The 23,107-nt window shown below is 40.0% G+C and overlaps 1 protein-coding gene across 3 annotated transcripts in view; it reads left to right on the top strand.

Annotated features, from left to right (window-relative positions):
* The window catches only part of LOC120533245 (NACHT, LRR and PYD domains-containing protein 12-like), a 151,419-nt gene that overhangs the window by 19,801 nt on the left and 108,511 nt on the right, over nt 1–23,107 (top strand). For all 3 annotated transcript variants that reach the window (XM_039760022.1, XM_039760020.1, XM_039760023.1), the window contains exons 3-7: nt 4,146–4,427; nt 5,556–5,660; nt 5,744–5,770; nt 17,240–17,278; nt 19,041–19,058. In XM_039760022.1, the coding sequence (XP_039615956.1) occupies nt 4,146–4,427; nt 5,556–5,660; nt 5,744–5,770; nt 17,240–17,278; nt 19,041–19,058 (471 nt within the window). The remainder of the gene's footprint in view (nt 1–4,145; nt 4,428–5,555; nt 5,661–5,743; nt 5,771–17,239; nt 17,279–19,040; nt 19,059–23,107) is intronic.

The following is a 23,107-nucleotide window of genomic DNA, read 5'->3' as shown; positions in this document are numbered from 1 at the left end:
GCGTGGTACACGCGTAAATACGGTATTGTTATTTTTTTTAGCTTTTTAGCCCTTGCAGTCCAGTTTTTAGCTTCTTCTTTTTTTTTTTTTTCTGCCATACAGTTCAGTGAACCCGGAAGAAGAATTGCAGTGTTTACGGTGAAACAATCTGCTGTTCTTTAACAGACTTTGAAGTGTTGACGAAGTTATAATAATTTGGTGCCTGACCGCCACAACCTTCAGTATATCCAAATATTTGAGTCCAAGAAGAAAATAAAACTAAATCTGAGCGGTCAATTGTCAAATCTAGTCAATTATGGCACTGAACAGTGGAGAATAGATGGAAGCTATCAGCTGACTACATGCTTCCTGTTCCAGTTCATTAAACTGTATGCCAGCAAAAATAAATAACTACTGAAATAAGAGTCGGGGAACAAAATTTAAAATATTCCGTTTGAATGATTTATGTAATTTGTTTGAATGGATTATTTTTATTTTTCCTACCTGATACCTATGGGGCTCGACAAGAAACTGATATCCATCAAAAAAAAATAATTAACACAAGGAAAGCAAAAATTAAACATAAAAACCTGTATCATAAAATGTAATCAAAAGTCAGCATCGGACACCATGGGCTCCTGTACCAGAAGCACTCCTGTGTGGTAGATAAAAGGGGTTCCAGAGTTGGGAGGAAGGAGACGAAGCTTGCAAGGAAGAGTGGAGGAGGAAGCGACTGTGAGAAAGGGAACAAGAGAAGACAAAGAGTTGCTAGTGTGCTTTACTGTATTCGTGATTGTGGTGAGAATTGTTGACTGTCAAAGAGTTTTCCACAATAAAGACTCTCTGGGTTTTTATGCTTCTGTCTGAGCCTGTTTGTGTTGGGTGTTTGAGGAGCTGGAGCGTCCCCTGCCAGTCACAAGGCACTGTATATTAGAGGTGTGCACAGTTTGGATTTTTCAAACCCAATTATTGTCCATCTCATTAATGTTTCATCCCATTTCCATCTGCTGCTGCCTACTTCTCCTGTGCCTGCCTATGGTTCAGTTTTTCACTTTCTGCTTTAAATGGATTAGATACATATCCTAAGTGGATTTTTAACGCACTTGACTCTACAAGAGGGAAAATACACAGTTTTCCATCAAGCAATTAGAAGAATCTAGGCAGAAATTGGCCATTCAGACCAACAAAGCTTGCCAGTCCTACCCACTTAATGCTTCTAAAATAACATCAAGTCGAGTTTTGAAAATCCCTACCAAGTCTTACTGTCTACCACACTACTGGGTAGCTTATTCCAACTCTCTGTGGTTCTCTATGTGAAGAAAAACTTCCTTCCTGTTTGAGTGAAATTTGCTCTTAAAAAGTTTCCAACTATGCCCCCATATTCTTGATGAACTCATTTTGAAATAACAGTCTCAACCCACTGGACTAATTCCCTTCATAATTTTAAACACTTCAGTCATGTCACCTTTTAATCTTCTTTTGTTTAAACTGTAAAGGCTCAGCTCTTTTAATCTTTCCTCATAATTCATCCCCTGTAGCCTTGGAATCAGCCTAGTCGCTCTTCTCTGGACCTTTTCTAGCACTGCTATGTCCTTTTTGTAGACTGGATACCCAAACTGCACACAGTACTCCAGATGAGGCCTCACCAATGTGTTATAAAGGTTGAGCAGAACCTCCTGTGACTTGTACTCCACACATCAAGGCGCTATATAACCTGACATTCTGTTAGCATTCCTAATGGCTTCTGAACACTATGACTCCTAAATCCTACTCATAAGGTGGACATTTTTACTTCCTTTGAATAATATTTTACATTTACTGACATTAAATTTCATCTGCCACAAATCTGCCCAAGCCTGTATGCTATCCAAGTCCTTCTGTAATGATATAATGGATTCAAAATTATCTGCTAATCCACCTATCTTGGTATCATCTGCAAACTTAACCAGCTTGTTACTTGTATTCCTATTTAAATCATTTATATTTATTAAAAATAGCAGAGGCCCCAGCACTGACCCTTGCTGGTCACCACTCTTAACATCGGCCAATTCTGATGAGGTTCCTCACACCATCACCCTCTGCTTCCTGTGTCTGAGCCAATTCTGCACCCATCTACAAACATCACCCTGAACTGCCACTTCCTTTAGTTTCATGCCCAACCTCTCATGTGGCACCTCATCAAATGCTTTCTGAAAATCCAGATAAATAATATCATAAGCTTCCTCATAGAATTCCAGCATGTTAGTAAAACACGACCTCCCTCTTCTGACCCCATGCTGACTGTTCAGAATAACTGCTGTCCTTGCCTGGTGTTGCTCAATCTTATCCTTAATAATTCATTCATTAATTATGGAGATGACTATCATGTATCTGCCATTACAAGGCACTATGTGTATGCACCTTAATGCCCAGAGTAATTCAGTAGAAATCTCAGTTTTAAGAAAACCGAGACAGATGTGTGCATTTTATCTCTTCATCTTTTTTTTGACAGCATGTTCTTTTATGGTGAGTATTGATTATCAATAGTGTGGTTACTCTTCTGTCATTTTTAAAATTTATTTATTTTTGTTTTTAATTTAAAAAGTATGGTTATATACACTTTGATCACCCGCCTCAAAGTTTTTTTCTTTATAATTAAGATGCACCATTCTAGAAGATTACATGCAGTTGGTCTAATCAAACATTTCAGAATCCAGTGGAGTTAAAGTCTAGTAGAATCAATATTCATGAATTAAAAAAATAAATAAATCTGTAAACAGTGTATTCTAATGTTGTAAGCTTCTATGTTGTTCTGCCTTCATAGAGTTCTCTATTACTCTGCTTTCCCCTTTTGTGTTATTAATATGCAGCCTTTATCAGAATGCCTCGGATCTCACAGAATTACCACTGTTTCTAAGGTGTTGTACTTTCTAACTTCTCCACACCTTCCCTTCTACATCTTATAACCTCAAACAACTTCATAGAGTAAAAGACAAACTGGAGTTGAGTTACACTTTAAATAATGTAATATTGATAATATTCATAAAATATTAATAATAAGCAAAGTACAAGTGAATATTGGCAACCATACAACCTGTTAGATCCTGATGTGTAGTTTCAGGCGGCACACAGACTTGTTAGTTACTTAAAATGTCTCTGGTTAAGTCCTCATTTTATGGCTTTCTTCAGAACAGTCATCATGCCTGTTCAATATGGCTGCCGAGTTGTGCTTCTCAGTGTGGTCTTCTTTTCAGTCCATGGTGTTTGAGATGCTTCCTTGTCATGATGTTTTGTGTGTGAGAGAGAGAGATGAAGGGGCAAAGCAACAGAATTTATACGTTCATTATCCAAACCCTTACACCAATAGAGTGTCGTGCTACAGAATGGCTTCAAATTCAAACCCATCTCAAACAGCCATAGTTCAGGCCAATGGTGGCACACAATACCTTTCTCACCTGCCACCAATACCATCTGTTGAGGTGATGCTTGCCAGATAGGTAATCTGGGGGGGGTCCGTGGGTTGATTGAGAGGGTCCTGCAGATAATCACTTGCCAAACTGGTTTGAGGCGCTTACCCCAACCCTGTCATAAACGTCTTCAGTCAGTCCTAATTAGGGGTGGTTAGTTAAACCATTGCTGTTCCTATCCGTGATGTAACACTAATATTATATTTGCTTAGTCTAAGTTACAAATGCAGACATACAAAATATTTATCAACTCATCTACAAAATGTCACACCACAACAGCTGTGTAAAACTGTCTGTTAATTTTATAATAGAGATAATAATAATGAAAAGAAGAAGAAGGTAAAGATGACGAATCCAGTATTAGGACTTTTGTCAGTGTATCTGAACTGCAACGCATTTGCCGGGACGATGTTGTATGGTTGAATATGCTAAGAAAGAAAATGTTTTTGGTCACCTGCCATTTTTGGGGTTTATCATGAAATTCAGCTTAATTCGACTATGAGCTGTGATGGTCAACAACTCAGACATGCCACCATAATGTAGCTGAAAATATCTGTCATGAGATGACAACATTCATTTACTGTACAGGGTCATGGAGACAGGAGAGTGCTGCAGTATCCGGCTCAAAACATGGCAGGATTTCACTGATGTCCTGTTTCCAAATGGAAATTTCTTTCTCTATATGAAGCTCAGGTTTTCTCTTTCTTGTGTCTTCCATAGCTTTGGAAGCTCGGCCTTCTGTTTCCATCAGCGTTACAGAGGAAGACCCCACAAGACTGGAATGCAAGTCTGAGCAGTGGGGTACCACACCAAAAATTACCTTGAGAGACATGAATGGAGTGGACATGACATCTGAGTACGACATAACGGAAGAGCGGGACAAGGGGGGGATTCTCAGAGTTAACAGCATCATCCCCATCAAGCAGGAGTTCAATGTGTTCTCCTGTCTGATGAGAAGTACAGAGCCAAAACCTGACTGGCATTCAGAGGTTGTCCTTTACTGTGAGTACTCTGACTTGATGGAACTCCTGGTTGATGTGTAAGCTAATTTGACTTTGATGTTTTGCCTCAATTTCTTTTTTTTATTGTTACATTTTCATTAATGAATTGCTTTCTATAATGATGCATGAAGAGTACAAATAAGCCTCATTTTTTATGAATAGTGAACACCCATAAGGAAATTGCTTAAGCACAATTAAATATTCTCACATCACATGTGAGGAATCCTAGGGGTGAAAAGATGAAAATGTCTACCAAGGTATGTGCTCAAGTCATAAAGACCACATATCGCAGGGTAAATAACTCATTGGGTGATGTCAGATTATGATAACCCATATAAACTGGGGAGGCAGATCTGAAGATCAAGAGAACAAGGAACTATGAGGTCCACTGGCAGTAGCGAGATCTGGTAGTCACTGGTGTTTCCAAGTCATTCTAGGAAAAGACATGAATGGCTGATTACGGATAGGGATAGTTGAAGTGAGATTATGAAGTGCATGCAAGGAGGAGGGTTGTCCAGAGCATTCAAGTAAGAGGAGGTAAAAGGGAGAAGACACACTTTTCCTATCAACGTTTTTTGTGGACCCCTTTATCCCAGGAGTGTCAGTAAGTTGTTAACGTAAGGAATGTAGGTAAGTTAAGTAGATTTGATTGTTGGAGAATCTCAGATTTCACCAGTTAAGCTCTAAAATGTAAGTTTAAGTTTAAGATGAAACCCAGGCTGATACTGTACATAACAGCTGCACTGTTAGGGGACCTGCCCCCTTAGGTTCCACAGACAAGAAGAAAGAAAAAAAAAATTGACAAATTGAACAGACATGGAGAAATGACAATAAGATTGAAAATTATCAAAAAAGAGAAATTAACAAAAATGTGTATTATCAATTGTTCTTAGCAATTTACTATTATAATATCCCAAAATAAATTACGAAAATCAGTAGCAATAAATTAAAAAAACTAATGCTGGGGATGGAAACTTTAACAAAGCATGACAGTTGTGTGTTAGCCATTCACTGGTCTTGTATCCTCACTTCTGCCTGTCGTCAGCCTGGCTAATATTGTACGACTTGGTGTCTGGCCGACACTCCTTCTGCTATTTCCAGTCTTCTTACATTTTTCCTCCTTCTGCAGATTTTTCTCCAGGAGTCTCAGGCTGGATGTTGGCTTTCTGGTCGTTGTTTGCTGTCTGCGTGACAGTGGCGGCTTTGCTGGTATTTAAATGGCAAAAAATGCAAGGTGCGGACAGTCTTACATTGGTTATATAAAGTAAGAGATGTTTCAATAATTTTTGTAACATTCCTGTATTTTTTTAATTTTAGAACATAGTGCAAGCTATGACCCGAAAGGTAAGGACACTTCAGTTAATCCATCATCTGTTTAGAGGAGGTGACACGATAAAGAGGAATGCAGCATGGTTTACATCTCAACTCTTGCAAACATGCATTGATAAAATTGGACCAGAAAATGCATGCTATCCCATTCCTAAATGGCACAATATGTTTCTAGATTCTAGGGGAATCCAAATTTATTTTGGAGTATCATGCGTATTTACAAATGTGTAAATTTACTTCCATCTTTCTGTGAGGCCATTTTAGATTAATCGTATCAGCCATTTTCAGGGTTGTTTCCCAGAATTATTTGAGCTTGATGGGCAAACACTTTCATTCTGCGAATCAGAAAGATTCTGTTTTATTTTCAGTGTTAACAAATCCTTGTTCTTGTTTCCGACTGAACTTTTAATCTCCATTTTGGCTCTGACGACTGTTCATTTTGATACCTGCCTTAAACTTCAGTTTGTTTTTTACCTACACTTTTCTCTGTCGTTTTCATCACTCTTACTATCTTTTGTGAGTCAGTAGATCCAAACCCATACAGGGTTGTGCCAGTCCCAGCAAGCATTGAGTTCAAGGCAGGACCAGTCCTTGGACGAGGCGCCAGCTCATCGCTACCACTGCACCACCATGCTGCTCGCACATGTTTAATTATTAACCGTATACATTATTTAAACGAAGTTAACAAATTTTCTGTAAAACGTAATATACCTACTTTAATGTCTGCTCGTTTCGTTTGCCAACGCCCCTGTCTGCACTACACGCCAGCCACTTCACGTCTCTGCCGCACGCTTATGTGGATTTCACTTTCACCAAACAACAAATCCAAAACCCAGGAAAACCTCTTTGCCCGTGTTTTGCAGATACATTTCATGTAAAGTGCGATACTTTTGGACGTATGGATTTGTATCCATTATTGGCTGTAGAATTTCTAACATGTCCGATCGTTTAACTCTTTCAATTCAAAATTAAACTTGTAGTAACTTTAATTGTTGCAGGACCACAGATTCTCATTGCGTATGGTCGTGAGTTGTGTAAAGCTATGTTCTGAGCATTGAATGATGCAAACAGATTATTGTAGATTCGAATATTTTGCCTGTAGTGTTTCTGGGTTTCATTTTCACCAAACAACAAATCTTTTAATTCTCACGGATACGCCTCTTCATTGGGAAGAAACACTACTTTTCCCTGATGGCAACACGAATTAGACGATCTACAAGTCTCCGACTTAAAGTTTAAAGCCTTACAATATCTACATATTTCTGACATATCACCTATGTCCATATATTCAATCTCTTTTCGTTGTTCCTTTATTTCACTGATTAATAATTTCTGTTTGTTCGTGCTCATGCAATCTTTACTATCATTTTTTTTGAGACTTTTGAATTTTAGTACTTTCATATTCTATAACCTGCTCTGCCTCTTTACAATGTTCTACTTTGTCTTCTACTCTTTGTCTTTTATTTCTGACCCCGCTTGGACCTGCTAGGTTTTCAATTCCATTTGTTCTGGGCTGATTATTACTTTCCTTATTTTCCAAATTTGCACTTAGATTATTATTCTTTTCTCTCTAATGTTTTTGGGCCTCTTTTTTGATGCGCTGCCCTTTCTTCTTCACTTAGTCTTTGACATGTCATCTTGAATGTATAAAATTATTGTCCATAAAAGGACCACATCAAAGGAAACAAATAGATTGTATGCCTAAAAATACTGTTCAGAAAAGCATCTTTAAAGGATGAAACTGAGTACTTTTCTTAAACGAATTTTAGTGTGCAAAACGTAAACTTTTATAGGAGCTGAGAGCACACGAATGAGAAATGATTGTACTGTGTGCATGGTTGTAAATGTTTGAGAGGAGGGCAGGACTTTGCAAAATCTCTTGTTTTGCGGAACTTTAGATGATCTTTGAGAATTTCTCATCTCAGGATTTCCTTTTATAATAGAAAAAATGCAAATAATTTCAATGTATTTGGTAAAGCCCACTTCATTGATGCAAATAAGAAAAACGAGGGAAACAACACAAACTATAGTATTGCTTTCACACTGGGAGTCGGCAATTTGCAAAACCAAGCAGAAAAGTGCAAATGCATGGTGTGAGGCTGCCGTGAAAATGTGCGTAGCTTTTGTACATCTGGAAGTGATCATGGAAATGAGCGTACACAACATTTTTGTGCATACATATCATTTACACATGAGGCCCTGGTATTTCTGCTATCTCTCTGATGGGCTTGATTTGTTTTTTCAGCACAATAATGGACTGTTTTTACTTGCATGAATAGCACTTTTTTTTGTTTTACTTGTCCAAATGTCAAATGTCCAAATACTTTTGAGCCACTGGAAATGGGGGGAGCTATGCAGAAAAATGTCTGTCATTCCTAAGCGGCTCATACAATATTTTTATTAAACATAAATTTAAGCTAAATTAAATGAAACCTTAAATTAAAGCTGAAAGCGTACACTTCAATAACATAATGATTGCTTTATTTCAAATGGTTGAATTTAGCTTCACTTATCCTCTCCCTAAAATAAGTTTAAAATCAAAAATAACCTATTGTAATATCAAGAACATTTGGTGCACTTGTCGGTGCATCCTGTCTCCATGATGTTTCTGGGTTGTCTTGCCCTATGCAGATTTTATCTCTATATAATTCCACATTTTCTCAAATTTTGGATCATTATGCACCAATTAAACCCTTGGTTGTTCCTACTACCCAGTCATCTCCATGGTTTACAGCAGAAATGCGTACCATGAAACAAGCTGGTCGCCACTTGGAAAGACTCTGGAAAAAGACTGATCTGGCTGTTCACACCCTGGCTTACACCGAACACCTGAAGGAATACAGATGTGCCTTATCGGCTGAACGTTCAAAGTACTATTCCACTCTTATTGACTTTGGTACTTGTCGCCCGATATCTCTTTTGAATACAGTTAACAGACTTTGTCAACCTGCTGTTAAAAATCCTTATTTCTCTGTTGAGCACTGTAATCTATTTTTGGACTATTTTCAGTCAAAAATTATGACCGTATATCAAAGTTTCTCTACTAACAATTCCTCACCTCTGTCGACTGATTATACAGTACTTCTAAATCTACAGTTTATTTATTTAAATGTAACCCTACTACACCAACATATATTGCTGAAGTAATATCTAAATTAAATCAATCTACCTGTCACCTAGATCTTGCCCCTGCTTTACTGATTAGGGCTTGCACTGACAGACTTTCTGCCCCCATTTCTCACTTTATCAACTGTAGTTTCTGCACCTTTGCTGTTCGAAGTGATTTAAAAACTGCTGTTGTAACCCTAACCCCTGTTTAAAAAAAAAACCTGGCTCAGGTCTGTTACAGCTAAAATTTTATCGCCTGATTTCTAATCTTCCATTTATGATTAAGATCTTAGAAAAGGTTGTTGCTGCTCAACTCGATGATTATTTACATTTGCATAACCTGCTTGAGCCTTTTCAATCGGGATTCAGAGCCCTACATAGTACTGAAAATGCTTTACTTAAACTAGCCAATGACTTCCTTATAACCGCAGATTCTGGGATGGCCGCTATTCTAGTTCTTCTTGACTTGAGCGTAGTGTTTGATACAGTTAACCATAACATTTTACTTTCCCATCTTTCAGCTATTGGTATCTCTGGTGCTGCTCTTTCTTGGTTCACATCATACCTCAGTGGTCGCCAGTATTACGTCTTCATTAGGGAATACAAATCTGCCACTACTTCAGTCACACAAGATATCCCTCAAGGGTCAGTTCTAGGTCCAATCCTCTTTAACATCTATATGCTCCAATTAGGTAAGATTATTCATCGGTATGGTCTGAACTTCCACTGCTATGCCGATGACACACAACTTTATGTAAGCGTTGATGCACTGCAACATCTTCACCTGTTGCACTGACTGACTGCATTCCGGAAATCAGCCATTGGATGACAGATACATTTTTACAACTCAATCCTGATAAAACAGAAATCTTATTAGTTGGTACCAAATCTGTCCTTTCTACCCTTTGTGGGCTAAAAATTGACGTTGATGGGATCCTGGTTGAACCCTCAGCATCATCCGTAATTTGGGTGTCATCTTTGATTAGCTCCTTACTTTTCAATCACACATTAGTTCAATAGTATAGACAGCCTTTTTTCATCTTCACAACATTGCTCATCTGCATTTTTACCTCAGTGTGAAGGATACTGAAACACTCATTCATGCTTTCATCACTACCCGTCTGGACTATTGCAATGATTTGTTTTATGGCCTCCTGACTAAATGTATCAATAGATTACAGTATGTTCAGAATTCTGCTGCTCGTTTGACTTACACACACTAAAAAAAATTGCTCACATCACTCCTGTCTATGATTTGCATTGGTTACCAGTTTCTTCAATAATCAAAAATAAAATTATTCTTCTCACCTTTAAAGCCCTTCATGGTTTATCCCCTCATTATCTGTCTGAGCTGCTGCTTCCTTACACTCCTGCCCGTGCATTAAGATCTTCGGATGCTAACTTACTCACTGTATCTAAACACAGGTTAGTAACTAAAATTTGGAAGTCTCTTCCTCTCAGCCTTCATGAGGAAAAATCTATTATTAATTTTAAACTTCTGTTAAAAACACATCTTTTCAATGAGTATTATTCTTTTTCGTGTATGTAATTTCTACTGTCTTGTTAATGTGTTTATTGAATGGTAAAGTGTCTTTGAGTGTATGAAAGGCGCTACATAAATAAAACATTATTATTATTATTATTACTAAATCCATTGGTGGCGTAAAGAGAGAAATTCATGAAAACTGTGTCACTGTCCAAATACTTATGGACATAACTGTACATAAAGATGTGTACGATAACTGGCAATTTCAAACTGGAATTGTGTGCGGCAGTAGGACCTCTGATGGACAAGCATCCCGTCCAAGGGTGGCAGGAACATCTCCACTCATCATGACCCTGAACTGGATTAAATTAATTCTGGGAAAGTAATGATGTGTTTATTTAACAGATGTGAAAGGAGAGGGTGACCAACCAAGGTTTTTTCCTATGTTCTCTTCTATGTTTTCTAAAATTTCTTCCCTAAATGCCATGGATGCTGACTTGTCATAAATGTGACATAGGTTACAGCATTAGAATATTAGAAAGATTTTGATGAGAACAGCGCAACAAAGCTCACAGTCCTATTCACTTAATTCCTCTAAAGTAACATCAAGTCGATCACACACTACAGTACTTGGTAATGTATTTCATGTGTCTGTGGCTCTCAGTGTAAACAAAATCTTCCTAATGTTTGTGCAAAATCTTCCCTTAAGGTGTTCTGTTGTTCTTGATGAACTCATTTTAAAGTAACAGCGTTGATCCACTAATTCCCTTCATAATGTACAACACCTCAGTCATGCCCTGTCTTGATCTCTGTATGTTTAAACTGAAAAGGTTCAGCTCCTTCAGTCTCTCCATATAGTCATATACTGCAGTCCTGGAATCAGCCTAGTTTCTCTTCTATGGAATTGTTTATAGCAAACAGGTCAAAACTGCACAAAGGTCTCACCAGTGTGTTATAAAGCTTGAGCAGAACCCCCTGTGACTTGTACTCCACAGATCAAGGCGCTATATAACCTGACATTCTGTTAGCTTTCGTAATGTCTTCTGAACACTGTCTGGCAGTTGATAGCTTAGAGTCCACTATGACTCCTAAATCTTTCTCATAAGGTGTACTCTCGATTTTTCACACCGCTCATTGTATATTAAAACTAATAACATTTTTACTTCCTATGTGTAATACTTTATATTTACTGTCATTAAATTTCATCTGCCACAAATCTGCCCAAGCCTGTGTGCTGTCCAAGTCCTTCTGTAATGATTTAATGGATTCTAAAAAAAAAAAAGTAAATAAAAAAACAATAGAAGCAGCCCTAGCACTGACCCCTGCTGGTCACCACTCTTAACATCAGCCAATTCTGATGAGATTCCTCACACCATCACCCTCTGCTTCCTGTGTCTGAGCCAATTTTGCACCCGTCTACAAACATCACCCTGAACTGCCACTTCTTTTAGTTTGTTGCCCAACCTCTCATGTGGCGCCTTCTCAAATAAAAGTCCAGGTAAATAATATCATGAGCTCCACTTTGACCGTATCCTTTTGTTGCATCCTCACAGAATTCCAGCATGTTAGTAAAACATGACCTTCCTCTTCTGAACCCATGCTGACTGTTCAGTCAAACGCCTGTCCTTACCATGTGCTGCTCAATCTCACCTTTAATATTCCCTTCCATAATTTGCCTTTCATATACATTAAGCTTAAGGGCCTAAAATAATTCATAACAATTTAGTTTGGCAGCATTCTTTTACCTAAAGTTGATAAAATAGATGATGATGATAATAATAATAATCCACCAAACGGAGAAGCACAAGAGACACACGCAACAAAAAGAAATAATTGAATGATTGATATGAGAATATGCATTGCTCATGACTGGTTTAATTCAAAACCAAATTGTCTCCCACAGGGTCTAACACTAAAAAGTGCCCTAAAACTCGTCAGATATGACCTTCCGTTGTTGACCACCATCTGTGAGTTCATTGATGACACTCTACACTTGCTAAAAAGTTCTCTACTGTTGGATTCTTGTTTGATAAACTCATGTGACGATGTGGGTTCTGGCTCCACGCTCCCATGGCTGTTTGGGAACCCTTAACCCAACACCGTCGATAATGTAACCGAGTGAGCTAGTCAATGGAGGCAAATTACTGAGCAAGGGGAAGGTATACAAAAGGTGCAACAGTGTTTTTATTTAAAAACTGTCCACCAAAACCAAACAGTGTTCCAATAAATAGTGCAGTTATTTTTTCAATAAATAATCCAATAAAAGATGGAGGTTAAAACCAATAGAAAAACATAATCCTTTAAAATCAGAGGTAAAATGTTCGTTCAGGAAGCAGTTTCTTTAAAACAACAAATCCGGTGTAACATTTCTATTAGCGTCTCACCTGCTTATCCCGTTTGGGCCTAGCAGCAGGCAAGACGCTCTTTGCAGCTGCCCTCTTCTACGCACACACACGAAACTGGAGACCTCCCGATCCCTGGCTCCGGTATGGCACTCATCCCAGTCCTGGAGAACTTGGTTTCCCACAACGGCCAGGTCGCCACGTTGGGGTTCCAGCACCAAGTCTCCAGACTTCCGCTGCCTTTCCATGGCCTCTCTGCGGCCAGTCGCCTTCCCTTGGTCACTCCCGCTACCTGATCGCTCAGCGGGAGCGACATCAACACAAACACCTGGGTGTCGGCCTAACACCCCAGCTTCCACGCAGCTGTCCACGAGCGTTCATTCGCTCGCCCGTCCGCTCGCTCTTCGCGGCTCGCGCTCTCTCTTTCACCGACCTGCTTCCTCTCCTGCTCCCGGTAACCTCCGTCCTCTCCTTTCCTTTCTCTCTCCATTTTTTTTCCCCCTCACAACCGACTCGCGCTTCTTTTTAAATGACGAGGGCCACAGCAGCTGCAGCATTAGCCACGCGACAATCATGAATGTGGGCAGTTCCTCACCTGTGCACTAGGTGAGAAACGCCCACACCTTACGGATCGTCCCGCGGCCCACTATGGCCCAACATCCCCTCGCTAAGCCGCGAGCGCATCGATTACTTATTTAAAATGAATGGCCTTTGCTCAACGAGCTGTGGACCCATAACACCACAACTCACTGATGCCACACATTGAGTGGACTGTGTTCTCTGCATACATTGGCATGGACACAGCAAGCAGGAATCATTTGGTCAGTGTTTAAAGAGGTTTATATTATGTGTATGGGGGATGCTTTGTTAAGATTATGATTTAGTAGTCACCTTATTTGAAAAGTTGAATTAGTCATGAAAAAAATCTGAGAAAACCTTTCTGATGTTTTGTACTTAACAGCTGGAAAGCACGATCTTGGTGACAGTCTACTGAGGTTGAAGAATAGTGAAGTCAGCAGCTTTTTTTTCATTTTTAATGTCCTCATCTTGTCTAATTTCATGTTCTTATATGCTTTTTCTAGTTGAGGGTCATCGTGGCAGCAGGTCAGCCTAGACTTTCCTGACTCCAGATATAGGTTCTACTTCCATCCATCCATCCATTATCCAACCTGCAATATCCTAACTACAGGGTCACGGGGGTCTGCCAGAGCCAATCCCAGCCAACGCAGGGTGCAAGGCAGGAAACAAACCCTGGGCAGGGCACCAGCCTACTGCAGAGGTTTTACTTCTTCCTGAGGAATTCCTAGACAATCCCAAGCTAGCCTAGAGATATACAGTTTGTGAGCCCTGTAGAATTTTCTATATTTCTGCATAAATATGAACTAAAACATCATCAGATTTTCACTCAAGTCCTAAAAGAAGACAAAGAGAAACCAGTTAAACAAATGAGACAAAAATATTAAAACACGTCCAGCACTGTTTCCTGATTTCTGGTCAGTGCCACTGTCTCCAACCCATAAAACATAGCTATTCTCACTACCGTCCTGTAGACCTTCCCTTTCACTCTTGCTGATATCCGTCTGTCACAAATTATTCCTTGCACTCTTCTCCACCCATTTCACCCTGCCTGCACTCTCTTCTTCACCTCTCTTCCACAATCCCCATTACTTGAGTACTTGAGTATTTAAACTCATCCACCTTCTCCAACTCTACTCCCTGCATCCTCACCATTCCACTGACCTCCCTCTCATTTACACAGATGTATTCTGTCTTGTTCCTACTGACCTTCATTCCTCTTCCCTCTAGAGCATATCTCCACATCTCCAGGGTCTCCTCAACCTGCTCCCTACTCTCGCTACAGATCACAATGTCATCAGCAAACATCATAGTCCATGGCGACTCCTGTCTAATCTCGTCTGTCAGCCTGTCCATCACCATTGCAAATAAGAAAGGGCTCAGAGCCGATCCCTGATGTAATCCCACCTCCAACTTGAATGCATCTCTCACTCCTACCGCAGACCTCACCACTTTCACACTTCCCTCGTACATATCCTGTACAACTCTTACATACTTCTCTGCCACTCCCGACTTCCTCATACAATACCACAGCTCCTCTCGAGGCTCCCTGTCATATGCTTTCTCCAGGTCCACAACTCCTTCTGGCCTTCTCTAAACTTCTCCTTCAACATTTTCAGAGCAAACATCGCATCTGTGGTGCTCTTTCTTGGCATGAAACCATACTGCTGCTCACTAATCATCACCTCATTTCTTAACCTATCTTCCACTACTCTTTCCCATAACTTCATGCTGTGGCTCATCAATTTTATTCCCCTGTCGTTACTGCAGTCCTGCACATCCCCCTTATTCTTAAATATTGGCACCAGTACACTTCTTCTCCACTCCTCAGGCATCCTCTCACTTTCCAATATTCTATTAAACAATCTGGTTAAAACCTCCACTGCCATTTCTCCTAAACACCTCCATGCTTCCATAGGTATGTCAACTGGACCAACGGCCTTTCCATTTTTCATCCTCTTCATAGCTGTCCTTACTTCCTCCTTGCTAATCCGTTGCACTTCCTGATTCAATATCTCCACATCATCCAACCTCTTCTCTCTCTCGTTCTCTTCATTCATCAGCCTCTCAAAGTACTCTTTCCATCTGCTCAACACACTCTCCTCGCTTGTGAGTACGTTTCCATCTTTATCCTTTATCACCCTAACCTGCTGCACATCTTTCCCAGCTCGGTCCCTCTGTCTAGCCCATTTTCTCCCTCCTTAGTGTCCAACCTCTCATACAACTCAACATACGCATTTTCTTTAACCTTCGCCACCTCTCTCTTCCACTTGCACCTTATCTCCTTGTACTCTTGTCTACTTTCTGCATCTATCTGACTATCCCACTTCTTCTTTGCCATCTTCTTCCTCTGTATACTCTCCTGTATTTCCTCATTCCACCACCAGGTTTCCTTTTCCTCCTTCCTCTTTCCAGATGTCACGCCAAGCACCCTTCTTGCTGTCACCCTTACTACATCTGCTGTAGTTTCCCAGCTGTCTGGTAACTCTTCACTTCCACCCAGTGCCTGTTTCACCTCCTCCCTAAACTCATCCTTGCAGTCATCCTTTTTCAACTTCCACCATTTGATCCTTGGCTCTGCCCTCACTCTCTTCCTCTTCTTGATCTCCAACATCATTCTACAGACCACCATCCTATGCTGCTTAACTACACTTTCCCCATGACGCCACTTTGCAGTCTTCAATCTCCTTCAGATTGACTCTTCTTCATAGGATGTAATTTACCTGTGTGCATCTTTCTCCACTCTTGTACGTAACCCTATGTTCCTCCCTCTTCTTAAAATACATTTTTACCACAGCCATGTCCATCATTTTGGCAAAATCCACTATCCTCTGACCTTCTTAATTCCTCTCCTTGACACCATACCTGCCCATCACCTCCTCCTCTCTACTGTTCCCTTCGCCAACATGTCCAGTGAAATCTGTTCCGATCACCACTCTCTGTCCCTTGGGTACACTGCTCATCACTTCATCCAACTCACTCCAAAAATCTTCTTTCTCACCCATTGCACACCCAACTTGCAGTGCATATGCACGAACAACATTCATCATTACACCTCCAATTTCCAGCTTCATAATCATCATCTCCAAAACACTCTTGACATACTGTTCCTTCAGAATAACTCCTACCCCATTTCTCCTCCCATCCACACCATGATAGAAAAATTTGAATCCACCTCCAATCCACCTGGCCTTACTCCCCTTCTATTTAGTCTCCTGCACACACAATATACCAACCTTCCTTCTCTCTATCATATCTGCTCTCTCCCCTTACCAGTCATACTGACGACATTCAAAGTTCCTAGCCTCCTTTCCACTCTCTTTACTTTCCTCCACTCCTCCTGCCTCCAGACATGTCTCCCCCCTCTTCTTCGCTTTCTTCTTCATCAGCCAACAGTAGCCCAATTTCCGCCAGTACCCTGTTGGCTAACAGTACTGGTGGCGGTTGTTGTTAACCCACGGCTCGACCGATCCAGTATGGAAATCTGTATCATTGTCCACATATTGATTTGCCAAAATTTTACACCAGATGCTCTTCCCGATGAAACCCTCCCCATTTATCCGGGGTTGGAACCGGCATGAAGAAACACACTGGTTTGTGCGTCCCCTGTGGCTTGTTTATTGGATTAGATAAAATAAACTTTAAAAATTTGAAATTTGAAAATTTAAAATGGTAGTATTTTAATTGGAAAGATTTGAATTTTAAGTATAACATCAGGTAAGTGAGTGATTTCATGCATTTCTCATTAATCCTCTGTGATGCTGTGCTGGCTGATTTGTAAAGTTAATATATTTATTTTCAGAGGACGACTCATTACATGCTGTGTTTGTGTTCAGTGCAGTTTTTATTTCATTTTAACAATTCTGCATTTCTGTGCATGATTGGGAAATATTTGAAAACACACTTTAGAAGAATATGCTGAAGTAAATTGTAATCAGTTGCAGTGAACTCTCTTCTCTCTTTTCTTCATAGTTAACTTTTTACGACTCTGTTACCTGCGCAAGGAATCTGGTAAGAAAAACGATTCGGCTCATTTTACAGAAATGCAACCAATAAAATAAAAATATAGTTCAATTAGATCATGCTAATGAATATTCTGGAATGTCAAAATATTTGAAGTATTGGTGAACTTGTTAACAAAGCCTTTAAATTGCCCTTTTGTTCACAAGCCATAGGTTTATGGTCACCCTTTCCCTTATTTCTGGACTTTCTTTGAATTTGGACCTTTTTAAAACCAGTTTCCCATTTTCAGCCTGTCTAAGCTAAAGCCTGTAGGTAGCAGATGGGGAATTGTCAGGCTTGGGTTGAGCCTCTTCTGAGCTACCCAGTGAAGGTCCTGGCCTGCTTTGTGGCTTATTCTGGGAGCCTTGCACTCCATCTCACCCTGCAGAAGTTTCACTCCCTGGTTCCCTAAGTAGTTTTACTTCTCTGATGTCAATTTGTGTCATGAACTTTGGGGTCCTAAACACGGAAGTCCTAAAAATATCTGAAACTGCCCACACACTTTGGGCTGATCAATACCCGGCAACTCACAAAAGGTCAAAGACCAAAAAAAAAAAAAATACAAATTTATTATCAACAAAAATGCTCTGTAATAAAAATAAAAGGCAAAAGGAATTGTCTGCAGCAAGAAAGATAATCCAAGGCAAACAAGTCCCAATAGACAATCCAGTAGCTGAAATCCTGGTTCAAAATCCAGTTAATCCACAAACAAACAGACACTGAAACAATAATCACTGCATCTCGCCACACCTCCAGTCATAGTCAGTGACTCACAAGGGACTGCTTGTTTGCTTGGCCTTTATAGGGCTGATGGCGGCCCCTTGACAGTGACAGGTGGGGACCACACACAAAAATAACAAGGGTTTTGCAATCACACCCAGATTTTTTAACAAAACAAACCATACCCTGTAAATAGTGTTAAAGGTAGAAACCATTGATGTTTTATTTAAAAAAAAAAACAAAACAAACAGTAATGCCCACCTATTTCCTTCCATAGGTCGATTAATTTATTAATGATTGGGTACTGAAAGGTTCCATTTACGTTTATTAATCATATTCTGACTCTTTTGTTTCCCTGTCTGTTTAAACAAATCTGTGTCTTAAAATGCATTCTTTATGTAAGCAGTAAGTTGTAAAGTTTGTATTTGAATCCACGTGTGAACGTGCCACAGTGCTCTGTGCCTGCACTCCACAAAGAGTGATATACAAAATTAAACTGAACTGAATTTGTGGGTTTCATTTCATGTAGTCGAATTGGCAGAGGACTGGACATTCTCCTGATTTAAGTGAGCGGAGGTGAGTCTGCGCTGAAAAGGCAGGTATCCTGCTCTGGGATGAGACCCTCCAACCCCCAAGCGCAGTGTTGGGAGGCAGACTTTGGATTGGATGCATGAGATGGTTACAGATATCTGAAGAGCAACACACTGCAGCAGTTTCCACTCCAAGGTTTACTGATTCGTAGGTGGGATAATCAGCCAATGGGTGGTTTGCACAACGGCTGCAGCCCTGTTAATTGTACTTCCGGCAATGGACAGGTGCCTCAGTGGTGCCGGGATTGACTGAAGAGTCCAGGTGCCACATGAGGCTGAACAAAGTGAAAGTGATTTGTGGCAGATGGAAAGTAAACCCTGGCACATAAGAGTTTATATGAGAGCAGATCACTACAGTCAGCTGTGTGATCTTAAATCAGGTGTCATTTGTACAAAAAGAAGCCAGAGAACATCCATCAGGTATGCTTACAGTAACTCATTTCTTTTTGGTTTTTCCACAGAGATAATAAATGATCCAGGTATGTGTACATTCTTATTATTTGGATTATTTTCTATTTACTACAATAATTCATGTACTGTAATAACTATAAGTTGTTGGTATGCTTGAAGTGCCATGCAGCCGGGCTGTTTTGCCATATAGGGTCCTATGGTGACTCTATTTTCACCTTTACATTCTTTATTGTGTAGACTTAACCGAAATGCGTCAAATACCTTACATTTACAACACTGTTGTCAGTTACACCACTTCAGTTCAGCACTTCATCCTCATCTCCTCCCCAAAACCCTTCTTATGTATAGCTTCAGGCAGTTAGACAGAGCAAAAACAAGCCAAGTGAAAGAGCTACACATTTACTGTAACTATGTATTATAGGTAATCACAAGAATAATAATTCTTCACGTTTTGTATAGCGCTTCTTTCACTACTCAAAGTGCTGAGCAGGGAGCCACTTCAACCACCATCAATGTGTAACACCCACCTGGATGATGGGGCAGCTGTCATTATTGTGCCAGTATGCTCACCACACATTGCCTATTAGAAGGTGAAGTGGTGATAGAGAGAGAGACAATTAGAGACAGGGAATGATTAGGCAGCCAGAATGACTAGGCCATTGAGGGCAATTTACCCTGGACTTTACTCTTTATGACTGACCTCTCATGACCACAGAGATTCAGGACCTTGGATTTACATCTCATCCAGAAGACACCGCCATTTTTATAACACAGTGTCTCGGTCACTGCTCTGGGGCACTGGGATGCACATTCAGGTATCACAGGGTATGCGCCCCCTGCTGGACTCACCAACACCTCTTCCAGCAGCAACCCAAGCTTTTCCTAGCTGGTCTCACATCCAAGTACTGGCTGGGGGGCGAATATGCTTAGCTTCTTCTGAAGTGCATGTGGTAACAAATTTTATTATAACTAATGCCATGCGAGCAAAATGAATGCGGCTCTGCAAACCAAAACCATACCCTCTGATAATGCTAGATGTGTAATTTCAGGTGGCTCAATATCTTGTAAGTTGCATTTGATTCACCCTGTTCAGCTCATCATCTGCACAAGCCTAGATTGCCTGCTTTCTTTAGGTCATCATCTGGTCCTGTTTCACCAGGATGCAACATGGCTAAAAAAAGAGAGTATGGCCTTTGCAAGCCTCTCTTTTTTTTTTTATTGGCCCTGCACAGCTCCTTGCAAACAAACAACTTCCTGGGCCATTCACCAATCGAATAGCTCAGACACAGCCCCCTAAGGATTTCTGTTTCATGTCAACATCCTTCAAATAAACAACCAGGAAAGGAAATGGAAACCATTAAGCAATAAAACCCACCCTCCCTGTTACAGGTGGCCAGTAATTCAGTCATTAAAAAAACAGAGTTTTGGGGGTAGAGGAAAAAATGGCTTATTCATTTTCATTGCTCTTATAACATTATAACATGTACAATGCTAATTACATACAAAATATGCAACATATCACTCCTCCACCCAGACAACATGATCATAAAACTCACAGAACAGCAAAAACAAATTAAAAAGTGACGTTTTTGTCCTTGTAACTGACCCAATTTGCTTGCTTTACGCTCCTAACCTGTTTGAAGGCATTATAAAGTATAAACAACTTAAGGAAGGTTGCTTATTAATCAAGTGCACATTCACTGTAATATATATTTCTTTTTTTTTAAGTACACCAGTGGTTCTCAACCTGTGGGGTGCCACCCCCCCTAGGGGGGCACGAAGATGTGAAAAAAAGAAAACAAGATTTAACAATATGAAAAATACATCTTTTGAAACCTAAACAAATTAACTTAAACTACATTCTGATACTAGAAAAATAAATATAGAGTTAGATAAATGTCGATAAAAGTAGGTATAATAAAATATGCATCTGTGATATATCATTAATTAAAAAAGAACAAATTGGTATTAGTGGGCTCCTTTCAAAAAAACGTTAGGGAGCGCAATTAAAACCGTTATGAAAACTCGGGTCACAAATACTTAAAGGTTGAGAAACGCTGAAGTGCACTTAACACAGTTTTGCTTTCTCTGTAGCTTCGACATTCCAACCATATTGAACAAACACTGTACATTTGTGTTTTCACAACTTTATCTACTTTGTAATCGCAACGTGGATTCACAGCTGAAAGCTGCGGCGTGTTGTGATTCTGTGTACTGTAATATTTCCCGAGTGCCTGTTTCAGCTCCTGTTGTGGTGAATGTGATACAAGTAACTCCACAGTATCAACACTCGGGTGGTCATGGATGCAAATCGTTTTGTAGCAGCTAGCGTATTACCTGAAAGGTAAGCAGAGGTGGACGGGGGATTCGCAGCAAAACGTCACACGAGTAAGAGGAGCACTGCATTCCGCCAACACTGCGAAGATTCACATTGTACTTTACAAGCCCTGGAAGGCAAGTGGAGACTCCCAGGGCATTAGATAAATACATCTTGTAATACAGAGAGAGGTACAGCACACGACTTTGGAAGACTATTGGGAACAAGAGTGAACGTGACTTCAGGAACAGTGGTTAGGCTCGGTAACTGATTTTACAACAACATTTCTTTATATAGCACATTTTCATACACACAATGTAGCTCAAAGGGCTTTACATGATGAAGAAAGATTAAAAATGACAAAATAAATAAGAATTAAAATAGGGGAACACTAATTAACATAGAATTAAAGTAAGGTCCGTTGGCCAGGGAGGACAGAAAAAACAAACAAAAGAAAAAAACTGCAGACGGCTGGAGAAAAAAATAAAATCTGCAGGGGTTCCAAGGCCACGAGACCACCCAGCCCACACTGGGCATTCTACCTAACATAAATGTCCTCAATCAGTCCTGATTGTATTCAGGGTTCTCATGGAAGAATTTGATGATGATGGTCATGTGGACTTCTGGCCTTTAATCCATCAATGTAAGGACATCACAGTGCTTTGATTAGGTGGTGGCGGCGCAGATCGACACCACAGAAAATGGAAAAAAGAACAGAAGAGAAAGTAGGGGTTGGTACGGATTTTGGAGCCACCATGAATAATAATGATAATTAATTGAATATATAGAGCATCGGGATTTAACTAAGATGAAGCTATGAGAAAGCCATGTTAAAGTAATGTGTTTTACAAGGCGTTTCCTGTGACCTTAACAGCAAAAAGGCGATTCTTCTATAACTACGGCTGTGAATCAATTACACTATGTAACAAATTTTTATTTTTATTTTGTTCCTGGGTACAAAGTGTGTTTTCCTAACCCGTTATGCCTAAAAAAAATAGAAAATAGCTGTTGTTCCACAAAAACTTTGCTTTTGTGATCAGGACAATGATATTTTGAAATTTGTCTGTTTTCGAGAAAATTCTCGATTCGCATTCAATACTGAGTAGTCTTCTAGAATATTCTTGAACTGTTAGAATTGTCCAGAAGTTTCTAGAATTTTCCAGAATTATCTAGAACTTTCTAGAACGGTCTCGGACTGCCCAATAGTAGTCATACAAGTATAAAAGCACAGGTGACTCGAACCAACATTTCGGTTTACGTTATTTTTTTGATTTGATTTAGATGGCATCAAGAGGTTGCTTGCACCCAGCAGATGCATTTTGCTACGTCTGTGGACAATTTATAAAGACAAGAGCAAGAAAGTATTCCGTGAAAGCATGTCGTAAGATGTGCGAGGCCTACAAGGCATACTTCGGCATGCCTGTCGGGGATCAAGACAAGCCCTGGGCACCTCATTTCACATGCGAATATTGCAAGAAAACTCTTGAAGGTTGGTACAGGGGAGAAAAGAGAGCCATGAAGTTTGCTATCGCGTGAACTTGGTGGCAACTGACTGACCACTCAAGCAACTGCTACTTCTGTATGGTGGATCTTACCAATTCGCCAAGTAGCTGAACTGGACAGAGAAAATGGCTTGGAACAGTTTCGTTGCAGTGGTTCACGGCTTCCTGGGTAATCACAAGGCTGAAAACTATGTGCAGTTGGTTCGGACTCTCATAAAGAATTACGCCAAAATGGGATGCAGAATGTCTCTCAAAGTCCATATCCTTGACGCTCATCTTGACAAATTCAAGGAGAACA

The sequence above is a fragment of the Polypterus senegalus genome, chromosome 8, assembly GCF_016835505.1.
Source record: "Polypterus senegalus isolate Bchr_013 chromosome 8, ASM1683550v1, whole genome shotgun sequence".
Lineage (NCBI taxonomy): Eukaryota > Metazoa > Chordata > Cladistia > Polypteriformes > Polypteridae > Polypterus > Polypterus senegalus.
The sequence above is the reverse complement of the archived record's forward strand: the minus strand, read 5'-3'. Positions and strand labels throughout refer to the sequence as shown.